This window comes from Grampus griseus (assembly GCF_964374135.1).
Source record: "Grampus griseus genome assembly, chromosome: 4".
In the NCBI taxonomy this organism is placed as follows: Eukaryota; Metazoa; Chordata; class Mammalia; order Artiodactyla; family Delphinidae; genus Grampus; species Grampus griseus.
In genome coordinates, this window is record NC_138997.1 from 15,960,104 (window position 1) to 15,973,487 (window position 13,384).

At 34.9% G+C, this 13,384-nt stretch overlaps 1 protein-coding gene across 1 annotated transcript in view; it reads right to left on the reverse strand.

Moving 5' to 3' along the window:
- STPG2 (sperm tail PG-rich repeat containing 2) overlaps positions 1-13,384 on the reverse strand; it is a gene marked incomplete at both ends in the record, with an annotated part of 259,529 nt that overhangs the window by 105,161 nt on the left and 140,984 nt on the right. The window contains one exon of the mRNA XM_082653200.1: positions 705-864. Coding sequence (XP_082509326.1) covers positions 705-864 — 160 coding nt within the window. The remainder of the gene's footprint in view (positions 1-704; positions 865-13,384) is intronic.

A 13,384-nucleotide genomic window follows, 5' to 3' on the forward strand; every position in this document is an offset into this window, starting at 1 on the left:
GATTTTTCATTAAAAACTCCATTCTGTTTCATTTTTTCTCTTCATAGTCTCATAAAGATCCATTACAACAGTTTGGTTACTTAATGGCAATACATTTGTAAATTGCTGTTGAAAACTCTTGTTCCCATTCTTTATCTAATTCTCTTGTGTGAAATAATCTACTTACCGGTTCATTTTCATTATCAGGGAAAGTTATTTCATTCTATTTTAGTATAAAAATGCCATTACTAGTAGATGAACTAATCCCCATTTTAAAAATCAAAATTATTTTTGGAATTTCAACCCCTCAAATAAATGTTTACCTTTTATATAGCTGCTTTCTTAATACTTGAGGAAAATTAAAGTAATTCCATGAGACTGGCATGATATATATCTTGTATACAACTGATCTTCCACATCAGTAGTTATTTCTCCTCTAATAACTATAGCATATTAAGAGTTTGGTTTTTTTCTCTAATAGGATATGACTTATTAGCTTTAATAAAATTAGTAAAATTGTCTTTGGTAAAATTAAAAGACATAAAACTCCAAACAAATCTTCTTACAGTTGAAAAAACATCTAAAATCTTTCACTAAATAAGTGGTTATTTTTTTGTCCTGCACACTTAAAAGAGACATGATAAATGTATGTTTACAATTGTCTATTTTAATAAGGAAACTTTAGATTTTGTTTCCATTTCTTTAAAAAGACAGTCTATACTTACCTGGCCCATCATTCACTTTGTCCAGGCACCGATGAGTTGTGCTAAGAAACGAGGCATGTTTTATTCTGGCCACCAAACTACGAGGTGGCATGTATTTATGTTGAACTTGAGACATCTCATATGATTTTTGAACATCATAGGTGCCTGGTGCTGGAACATCCTGAAACAAATTTCAATGGACTAGCATAAACATATAGAAAATTTCCAAAAAGATATAGCATATGTCACACTAAGCAATGATAATAGAAAATATGAAAATTTTCTTTAATTAACCATTAAAAGTAGAAATTTAAAAGAGTATCCCTAAATCTATGCCCTCCTTAAATTAACTTGTAAAAATTTAAGATAAAATAAACAGAATTATGAAGTATAGGTTCACATTCTTAAAAAAATAGCCTTCATAATATAGATCAAACTCTAATTTTCAAATTTCATAATGAAAATCAAATTTTATACAGAAATGAGAGCAGTGATTACTTGTTTTCTTAAGCAGCAAAACTATTCCTGCTTAACTGTCCTATGTGAGCACACCTTACTTATTCTACAAATGAGACTGCTTATTTCATTTTAATAGATTTCAATTAAGTTAAAAGGCTTCCCCTTTCATCACTTATGGCTCTTTATGTGCTCTACAGTTACATTAACATTTTTAATCAACATAAACCACACGGATATTAATAATCACAATAATAATTCTAAACTAAATTAAATCAAAAATATCATATATTTGTTGCACAATTAATGCCTGGAAACCATTAGCTAATTACCTCAATGGAAATTTATAAAACTCATTTTCTTCAAATTATTTTAAAACATAGCATATTATATATATAACAAATCTGTTCATCTGTATTATGTATAAAGACCAAATTTCTTAAGTTTTAATGATTTTCTGGCAGGCAGGAGACTTGTATTGTGGCTAAGGTTAGAGACTCTAGCACTAGACTTCTTTGGTTCCACATGTCTGCTCCTTACTTGCTGTGGGACCCTAAGAGAGCTGCTTAACCTCTGTGATCCCCAGCGTCCTCATCTGTAAGTGGGGAAACTATAAAATTTATATCATATGTCATTGGGTTGCTGTGAGGATTAAATGAGTTAAAACAAGTAAAATACTTAGATTAGTTCCTGATTCTACAAAAGGGTTAGCTAATCTTACTATTCTACAAAAGCTAATTTCAACGTAAAAAACAAGACTGAACAATCAGGGTCTAGACCAACAGAGAAGAATTTTAATGTTTCAAATAATTCAAAAAAATTTGGATACTGAGAAAGCAAACTTTTGAAGTCCATCTAGGAGCCATACTTTATAAAACATACTTTCTCTTGTTCCTTATATCCCTATTATCACCCTCAAGCACAAGCCAACAACATTATCTCCCACTTCCAAAGAATCACTAAATACAGTAAAAGTACTGATCATGACTAGCAGAGGAGATTCTCACATGAAACCCCATATTTCTGGTTTAAGTACTGTGTCAAACACAAATGCCACAATCTATAAGTCAACTAAGAAATGTCAACAGCTGTTTGTTTCTTGTCTGCATTAGGAGTACATTTAGTAAAGGCAGGCAGAGGATAAGCACTAGAAGCAATAGCTCCAAAGATGACTTTTGGATCTTTCGGGGCTGCTTCTGTGGTATGTGAAAGGAAAGTAGAAGAGAGCAAAAAGGCACAAAGAAATCATGAGTACAATGTACTCTGAGTATTTAGGAAAGCTTTACAAAGATCTTGATTATCCCTACTATGCATTTTCATTTTTTATCAGAAGTTGTTATTGTTCTTGCTTCCCTTAGCACCCTGCCTGGAGTCACCACCTAGTCCCTCTTCCAGTGCCTAGCCTAGATATGACTGACGGGTTTGGCTGCTGCCACATAGGAACCTTTTTTTTTTTCTTCTTTTTTAATGCCTCGAAGAAAAAGTAAGTAACTGCACAAGTGATCAGTTTTCTTCAACAATAGTGTGTTCCCCTCTAGAAAACTTCGTCAAACTAGCTACCCTAAATTTCATTACATTCACTGGCTCCTCTACCAAGTGAAAATATACTACCCCCATCATGACCACATCTTTTTATAGCATTTTTATGCTTCTCTGAAAACTTATTCCCTACCTGTGTCCTTTACTGATGTTTCTGGGCTCTTCTTACTCATCTTCAACTCTCATTTTATCTGACCAAGAGATTAATATGTCAAATAAATTTTCTAGGCATTAATTAATTCCTAGGATTAGTAAGACAAATCTGAAACCCTGTTTAAAAGCAATAACTTAAACAATACCTATATATAGTACTTTACACACCATTTCAGGGAAAAATAGTATGTATAGATAAGATCATCAAATTTCTGTTGGTGATCCTTTGTACATCACAGAGAAGGCACATGATGAGTGGATATAATAGTCATTTCTCATCCTTTTTTTTAAACCCAGTACTTGAATCCTGTTCCTGTGTTTGGGAAATTCCACACGCTTTGCAGCAAAATCTGAGTCCCAGCATAAAAGCCAAAATTACCTGAGTCTTATCTTCCTGGTCTAACTTTAAAAACCTAGGATATGAATCTAGGTCACAGGCTCAAATGCCAGCCTTTCAACTGGCAGCCAGTTATTCAAAAAGACACAGAACATTAAAAATTCCATTTTAGATTTATTTTATTTATTTTTTAGATTAAAGAAGCTGAATTTTAAAAAAATTCTATTCTAGTGATGGCACTCATAGAGTTAGCAGTTATGTTCCCAGAGGCAACAGTGAGAGGACAACCTGAAAGAGCAATTAGAGACTGAGGGAAAATGCCATAAAATGATGAAATAAAACCTATGTCTCAATGCAAATTAAAGTTAAGTCTAAGGTGTCTTGACCTCTTCGTCTGGAAAACCAGGGCCCTACCTAAAAATGACATAAATAATCATAGAATTAAAATAATTGATGTATGCGAAATTCTTAGAATGGTATCTATAAAAAATTAATAAACAAAAACCTCAATTAAATATAGTCAGAAGATCAGGAGGGAGAGCTCTCAAACCATGGGACAACAGCAGAGCCCAACAGGAAGAAGAAAGACCCTCTTCTTTTCTGGCAAGGACTCAGCCAACGAAATGCCATGGACTCTGTTTTCTATAGCCCTAACTTCCCTTTTCCTTTCTGTAAAAGTGTTCTCCTTCCCTTGCCCTGCAGGGAGTTGCACATGGCTCACCATGGTCGCAGACACCAAACTGCAATTCTCTGCTGATCTCAGATAAACTCATCTTAGCTGGAGAAATATCTGGCAGTCTATTTGTTTAGATCAACATACCTGATACATGCACTTGTATTTGCTTTCATTGCCATTATCATCTTTATTAGCATTATTATTTCTATTAGTTGTGGGACTACATGAAACCCTCAGTGATATCTCCCTTTCCTGCAGAAAGATACCAACAGGATATTTGAAAGCAAAGCTCCTAGTATTTTAAGCCCCAAACAAACAAACAAACAACAACAACAAAATCCAAAGTAGTTAAGTTGCTGGGAATCACATGAAGACAGTGAATCAGGCAGTAGAAAAAAAAATCACTGGTGGCAACCAACTTCAAAGGAAGGCAGGTCACCCTGTTTGTATTTTGGAAAAACCTTTTCCCATACTTTGTGGTTTTATTTAACCATGTTAAGTTGAGTTGAAGCCCATGCACAATTCCCCATGCCCAGAACCTTTATATTAACCACTTAAAATCCAAGCCTAACTGACCTGGAGCCCCAAAGACCAGCTCCTCATTTCAAAAATTTCAGTATTTTTCCCATCCCTGTTCCCTGCCATTTTGACATATGAAATTTCATATACTCTCTAACCTTGGACATATTAAACTGCATGCATGCTCTTATCTTCCAAAACTCTAATTACCAAACATCAACAATTAAACCCCCCAGGCCTAGCAAGAAATGGAGCATTTGATCACTGAGTTGTCTCCCAAGATGTATGCACAATGCAAATAAAGACTGAACTCAAGTTTTAGCCTCAAAATAAATTTTCCTTTTACCATGCTATGGTAAAGGACTTGGGGATGTCTTTACTTCACATTTCATTTTTTAATGATACTTTCACTGGATACAGAATTCTTGGTTGACTTGCTTTTCTCTCAGCATTATGAATATGTCATTTCACTGATTTTTGGCCTCCATTACATTATTTCTTTTTTTTTTTAAGAGTATTTTTTTTTTTTTTTTGGTTGCGTCAGGTCTTAGCTGCGGCATGCGGGATCTTCGTTGAGGCAAGCGGGCTCTTTGCTGCAGTGTGCCGGCTTCTCTCTAGTTGTGGCGTGCAGGTTTTCTCTTCTCTAGTTGTGGCATGTGGGCTGCAGGGTGCCTGGGCTCTGTAGTTGTGGTGCGCAGGTTCCAGAGTGCGTGGGCTCTGTAGTTTGTGGCACACAGGCTCTCAAGTTGAGGCACGTGAGCTCAGTAGTTGTGGCATGCAGGCTTAGTTGCCCTGTGGCATGTGGGATCTTAGTTCCTCAGCCGGGGATCGAACCCATGTCCCCCGCATTGTAAGGCAGATTCTTTATTACTGGACCACCGGGGAAGTTCCAGCCTCCGTTTTTTCTGATGACAAGTTCATGATCACATTATTTCCACTGTATGTAATAAATTGTTTTTCACTTTCAAGATGTTCTCTTTGTTTTGGTTTTCAGCAGTTTGACTATGGTATGTCTAAGAGTGTTAGACATCTTTATGTTATTACTTAGCAGTTCACTGAACTTCCTGGATTTGTATATTCATGTTTTTCATTAATTTTGGAAAGTTTTCAGCTATCTTTTCTTCAAATGTTTTTTCTGCCCCTTTCTTTCTCACCTCCCCTTCTGAGACTATCATTACATATATGTTGGAATATGTGACATTGACCCAAAGGTCTCTGAAACTGTTCATTTTGTCAATCTTTTTTTCTTTTTTCTTCAGATTTAATGGTTTCTATCGAGCTATTATTTAGTTCACTGATTCTGTCTTCTGTCATCTCAAATCTGCTATTGAGTCCAGCTGGTGAATTTTTCATTTGCATTATTGTACTTTATAATTTTAGAATTCTTTTTTAGTTCTTTTGTTTGCTTGCCTGCCTGTTTCTATTTCTTTATTGAGATTCCCTATCGTCTAACTCAGTATATTTTACTTCAGTTATTTAAACATAAGTTCCCTTGATTCTTTGAATATATTTATGATGGCTGCTTTGAAATCTTCATCTGTTTGATACAATGTCTAATCTTACCAGAGTAGGTTTCTCATACTCCCCCTCAGTATGAAATATACTTACCTGATATTTGCATATCGAATGAGTTTTGGTTGAAAAATAGACATTTTAGATAATATATTAACTCTGGATTGTATTTTTCTTTAGTAAGGACTGTTGTCCATGTTGTCTTGAGTTTTCAAATTTATTAAGAAAAAATATTGTCTGTTTATTGCTTCAAGAATCTGTAGAAATGTCCTTCTTTACATTTTTGATATTTGTTATTTTTGCCATTTCTCATTTTTTTCTTGATCAGTAACATCACAAGGTGGTCAACTCTATTCTGTCTTTTAAAGATAGATCTATACAGATAAATAAAATAGAATAGATTTTTATTTTTGAACTTGTTTCTCCCTGTAGTTTTGTCAATATTTGCTGTATATATTTGTGAAGCTGTGCATAAAAATTTTTAATTATCATATTATTATGGTAAATTTAATTTTTAAAAATATTAAGTGAGAGTGACTTTATTTCTAAATCCCATTTTGTCTTAACATGTTTTATTTGTAATTAAAGTAGCTATTCCAGCATTTCCACCAGAGTAGGTTTTGATAAATCATTTTTACTTTTCAAAAATGGTAAAATGTTAAAATCATAATTTCAAAGATATAAGAGATCTGTGAAAGCAAAGAGGATTTTATGTACTAAATTCAAAAATGGGGAAAGCCCTTCTAATGTGAGTTTACACTGAAAGCTGCTTTCTTCTATATGGGCATTTAACAAGTCAGGGTAAGAGCTAAAGATTAGGTTCTTCATAGGCAGACAGATTATTCTAAGGAAAAGAAGAACTAGTGGAGCTTTCAAAGGGCACACAGTCTATCATAAGGGACTGAAGACTAGGGGAGACCAAATTCATTACTGGTTCTTTATGATGGACTATTTGCTGTGTGCTAGAACAGGCAAAAGAACAGAAGTCTGGGTTGAAGAGACAGAATAAAATTTGCAGTCTTCTGATGCTTAGGAGCTAAAGTCACACTAGAACAAGGGCTGGCAACAGAGTACAAGCCTCTTTCTCAAGATATTTACCAAGTTTTGAACCCGAATGGCATAGGAAGCTAAAGAGTAAGCTGAAAATTTGTAAAGTGTAGGACTTCCGGGGAGAAAAAAAGAGAACCCTAGGCACTCAACCAAAAACTCAGAAGGGCAACATGAAGAAGTTGCAGAGCCACAAAGGCAGAGTGGAATCTCAGTCTTCCTGTGCTTAGGAGACAAACTCTCACCAGCAGGACGAGTCCACAGCGATACACAGCAGGTCTAATAATAATAGCTACGTGAGAGAAATTCATATACTTTACGAGAGTTAACATCCTAGGCAATTAAACCAGAACTACTTCTTACAAGAAATAACTGTTCTTCCATTTCTGCTTCCAGTAAGCTATGTATGTACACACACATCACACACACACACACACACACACACACACACACACACACACACACACACACACACACACTGCTAGGTAGCATGATTTAGTAAATCATTACTATGATTTGGGCTAAAATTTATTTATTTGGGGGTAACTTGTTCTAGCTGTTATTTCATAGCTAAGTATATTCTGGTCTAAAATTTTAGTTTAAAATCCCAAATACATAATTATTAAAAAGTCACTTAGAGCTTCTTTTATGATGAAGCTTGTCAAATTAGTGAAGTGACTTAAGAAGACTTGAAAGATATTTTCAATCAAAGCTTCAAATCATAATCTTTAATCAAATATATATGGTGAAAAAAATTATAGGCCATAAATGTAGTGAAGTTTGCCTAAATATGCAGAAAACTTTGATTAAAGCAATTTACCAATATGTTTATCCAAGTTGTTTAATTCTGGATTTATAGAGAAGGCATTTCAGATGATAATCAAATTATCTTTGTTCTGCATATTGCAGATTATAATTACAAACGTGTTACCCTTGCCATTTTTCAGCATTCCTAATATTCATCATTCTAAACATATACCTCTTTAAATATATGACTTAGAAAAGAATGTTACTTTAGAAAGAAAAAGATTTTAATATAGATGTGACATAATGTTAATTGTTAAGTGATAATCAAAAACAGGAAGTATTGATTTCATTTTCTGTATTCTCCCAGCACAGTGAAAAAGACCCTTTATCCTAATGCTGATTTACGAAAGAAACTACAATTGTCAGCTATACCATGATACTTCAAGGCCCAGTAAAGAATAACAAAACCGGCTGATGGACAAAATCATGTAGGCAATAAAAGCATTAATTTCACCTAATTTCTCCAACATAACATTATATAATTCACATTTAAGTCACAAATTTCTAGTTGTTTGCTGTACATTTCCACATCATTATTCTCACGTAGTCTTAAGATAAAACTCATTATCTTCCCTTCCCCAACTACCTAACCATCTATCCTTTCCCACCTGCCTACAATAATTCCTTGTCTATCCAGGCCTGAAAACAGAAAGCCGGCTCTCACATTTCTTCACCCTTCTCCCCCATATCTAAAAATCAACGCTCTCTTTCCTTTACTACCAAAAAGATCCTGGTAAGTGCTCTAAAATACTACTTGACAACTGTATTAACTGCCTCTTTAACCTTCAGGTCTCTCAGTCTCAAATCACTGGCATCCCAGTAGCAAATAAGTTATTGTACTGAAACATGACAGACATCTGCTGGAAGCATTCATTGGCTCCTGAGTGTCTATGGGAAAAAATTCAGGAGATTCTCCTTGGTATGCAAAGCCTTTTTAAATTGTGAAGGCAGTTTTACAATTTTAAAGCTCAGTTAAAATGGAACATCGTCCATGAAGCATTCTTGATCACTCTAGCTAGAATTGATATCCTCTATTTTTTAATTCTTCTATTACTTATAGTTTATATAGACACATAAACATATAAAAAGCACATTAAACAAATATATCTACTTGAATATTTCTTTCTTTGTCAATATAATAGCAGAAACAGAATAAAGCCATCTGATGAGAAGGCAAGGTTTCCGCAGATAGGATTCTATGTACCCTACGTATTTGCAGATTAATTTTTATTTTATTCTCTCAAATTAAAGAAACTGACAGTAGGAATACAGGAGCCTAGGGGATCCCCAATAACACTGGGGGTCTAAGCCATTTCATGCTTTCTGTTTTACCATACTTAGATTGTGACCCTCATCCTAATGTTCTCAAGATGTTAGCCATAGCATTCTCATTTCGGAAATGAAGAGAAAGGACAAAGACAAAAATTGTGTTTAACAGCTGAAACACTTTCCAAGAGGAACTTTCCTAGAAGCCAAACCAGTAACTTTTGCTTTCTTCCCATTGGTTAAAACTGTGTCAAATAACCATTCTGTAGCTATAAGGGAACTTTAAAAAAGTAGTTGTTTTACCTGGGAATGTTGTTCTTCTAAATAAAATTCGGTTCTGTTAGAAAGGAAGAAAAAGAATAAAGACGGGGTAGGTAGCTAGTAATCTCAGTCATAATAGCTGCCTTTGAGGGCACTAGAACCATAAAAAAATTAATTCATTTCTAGAATACTATCAGGATATTAGACTATAGAAAAAGCTATTTTGACCCATGGCTTATTAACTTTGTTGTCTAATTCTTGCTCATCCTTTGGGTTTCAAAGCTTCCCTGAATCCATTTGTTCTTGCAATAGGCTTTCAGACACACAGCTCTTAACTTTGTACCCATTGTTACATTTGCAGTTAAACAAGTTTTTAATTATTTTTTTAATATCATTCATTCCCATAGAAAGGTAAGTTTCTTGAAAGTTAAGGAAGCATCTGTTTTGTTCATCATTGTATCCTCGATGATGGCAAGTGCCTGGCACACAGTAAGTGATCAATGAACATTTTTTAATCAGTGAGTAGATATATGGGCTAATGAATGAGTGAATGAATCTGTCTACCTCGAAGCTTTCCCTCTCATGTGTGGCCTTATCACTGAGTTTCCCCATAAAAGTAGGGCTGACACTATGCCACAAAAGTATTTTCAACCCCTACAGTGCTTAAATTTGCCTCACATATAAGCAGTTCTTTATAAAATGTCTGTTGTGTAAAACTGTTCAACTATACTGCTTTCCCTAAAGATGCTCTGGTTTCTGGCAAAGACAAATGTAATTTATAATCTCAGCAATGATGCAGAAGTATGGATATTTCCATTCAAACTGATCAAGGACTCACTTTCACACAATCATTACAGTGTGTCTCCAGGTAGTTAAATTTGATTGATATTTTATGTGAGATGTATTTCTTTCTCTTTGCTAATATCAAAAAAGTAGACCTTTACTTTTGATGCTTGAGCTTTTCATGATTACCTTTGACACTGGTTTTACAGAAAAAAATGTATATCTCATCAGATTAAAGTAAAACATGTGAATAGAAATGGCCTTTCTCTTCCTGTAAATGCTAATGCTACTGAGTTATGGAAAAAGCATAGATTATTACTAGTTACACTAGCTCTGATTGACAAGATACCACTTCTTCAGTTTTATCAATTCAACAAAAATCCAAAAGTAAATTATTTTATAAGTCGAATGTGAAAGGGAAGAAAGTTAATGTAAATGATTCTTTAAAAAGAACATAATTGCTCCCAGAGCCAGTTGAACAGATTTGGATAAGACACTAAAATTCATCTTGATAAACTTAGAAAACTTACAAGAGGTAAAATCTGAATGTGATTTGTGAAGGAAGTGTAATTTAAATAATAGAGTTGTGAAAACTGTTGATTAACCCTAGAGAAATATCTAAAAGAAAGAGTCCAGAGACTTCCCTGGCGGTCCAGTGGTTAAGACTCCACGCTCCCAATGCAGGCGGCATGGGTTTGATCCCTGGTCGGGGAACTGAGATCCCACATGCCGCAGGGCACCGCCAAAAAAAGAAAGTATCCAATTTGTTATGTTTAAACTTTGTGAAATCATATAACCCTTATTATCATCTACTTATGCTCAGTATGGCAAGAATTACCCATTGTATAAAAAAAGGAATCATTTCAAGGTAGTGCTACTGAAATACCTTAGAACTTGAAGTCAGAATTGCTGGGTTGTATTCATAACCTTATAATTAGCTTCAAGAAGGCCCTCAAAGATCTCACCCACTCATGCAAACCCCTCCCACCATAATTCATGCTGAAGGTCATGTTCAGAAATATTTAGCAGGTCACTGTGCAGGAAACATGTCTTTTTCTCTTCTCTTCTTATGAGATTGGCAGTAGATAAGTCATAGAACTATTCATGTTTGGAAGTTGCCTCCACCATCCATAGTAAACTAAGAGTGGACAGAATGATCCAGGCTGGCTTCCGGTAAGCTATAAATATCTTAGCAGCCCATTACTTACTCCAAAAATAACTATGGTCATATCTAGACACAGAAGAGTAAAGATGATGAGAGAGGGGAATAAACTATGAAAAAGATGAAAAGAGAGAAGAGAAAGCAAGGTGATTAAGAAAAAGAAGGTACAGAACAGGAAATAAAGATTGTCTAGACAGAGAGAGAGAGAGAGAGAGAGAGAGAGAGGGGGGGGGGGAGAGAGGGAGAGGGAGATAAGGAGTTCTGGTAATGTTAACCATACACAAAAATAACATTTTATGACACACCAGCTGTAGATCTCAATGTCAAAAGACAAACTATACATCTGAAATTCTGGAAACCTAATTATTCTCCCCTTATGTTCCTATAAATATCTTTCCTGATTAATGAAATATATTTTAAATATCCTGTCTTCTTCCAGATCTATGGTGCTTATGTGACACTAAACAATTGTTCAGGTTATCTTATATTTGGTGACAAATTTAGTAGCACATTTCTTAGTAACACTAAATGTTTGTTGATTGAGTAAAGAAACAAAACAAGCAAAATTAAAATTAGATGAAAGGGCTATTAAAGACCAAGGGTGCTACTGCTATTTTCCAGACTCATGCATATAAAGATTACAGCCATATAAATACATCCAAAATATTATTTAATTTCATGAGGAGTCAAGAAAATGATCATCTAAAATAAAAATGTGAATATCCTTACTTCTTCCTTTCCCTTCTTTTAAAGAATTTGATACACTGTTTCCTCTATAAAGAAAATGCTACTTAAGTGATACTGTTTTTTTTGTTGTTTTTTTTTTTAAATATTTATTTTTTTAATTTTTATTTATTTATTTATTTATTTTTGCGGTACGCGGGCCTCTCACCGTTGCGGCCTCTCCCGTTGCGGAGCACAGGCTCCCGACGCACAGGCTCAGCGGCCATGGCTCACGGGCCCAGCCGCTCCACGGCATGTGGGATCCTCCCGGACCGGGACACGAACCCGCGTTCCCCGCATCGGCAGGCGGACTCTCAACCACTGCGCCACCAGGGAAGCCCAGTGATACTGTTTTTAAATGCTACCCTAACACACAATTGTAAAGCAATTATACTCCAATAAAGATGTTAAATCAATCAATCAATAAATAAATGCTACCCTATCTTACAGCCTACAAACAAAAATTTACTGAGTCTTTACTAAGCACTGGCCTTAATGTACACCAGTAGTAAAGATTATGGACTCTGAAGCTGTGTTGTCTGAGGTCAAGCCCTGGCTTGTATTTTTGCTAACCATATGACTATGGGTAAATTCTTGTGTCAAAATTTCCTCATCCAATTGGCTCGGTGCTTTGTGACAGCCTGGAGGGGTGGGATAGGGAGGGTGGGAGGGAGGGAGACGCAAGAGGGAAGACATATGGGAACATATGTTTATGTATGACTGATTCACTTTGTTATAAAGCAGAAACTAACACACCATTGTAAAGCAATTATACCCCAATAAAGATGTTAAAAAAAATAAAAATAAAATTACAAAAAATACAACTTTAAAACAATTATAAAACTACAGGAGATGTGAGAATAGATGGGAGCACATTAATAACAAGAAACATTAAAATACCACAGTCAGTTCAAGACAGTTCAGACATGCTGACTAATGGATTCCTGTTTTATTCTATGGATTACAATTCATTATCATCATTAATTATTTTGATGTTCAAATTATCCCTGATTTAGCCTGTGGGAGCACCTTCAAGCTGGCTCCTACGTCCTTCTAACATGTTCCAATCATTTATTTATTTTAGTGTGCATTGATTTTTAACACAGCAAGATATTCCTGCTCCTGCCCTGAAATCAGCCATTTCTCTAAGGATCTCTGGAAGCTTTAAGTGAGGAATGATTTTTTACAAACCAAGATCTGAGAATAAAGTGTGTTCCTTGCTACAATGGCCCTTTTAGCAGACAGAGCTAAGGGGAAAGAAAAGATAAAAAGATGTACACATACATACACAAATACCTCTATGTTTATATCTATATCCATATGTCTCTATCTATATATTCTAGACTTTCTCCTTTCCATATTTATAACTCCTTTCTCTAACAGTGAAAAACACACTTCTCCTTATTCTCAGTATATTTGACCATTCGCTTACTCCTAGGTCACAAGGAAAGTTGTTTTAA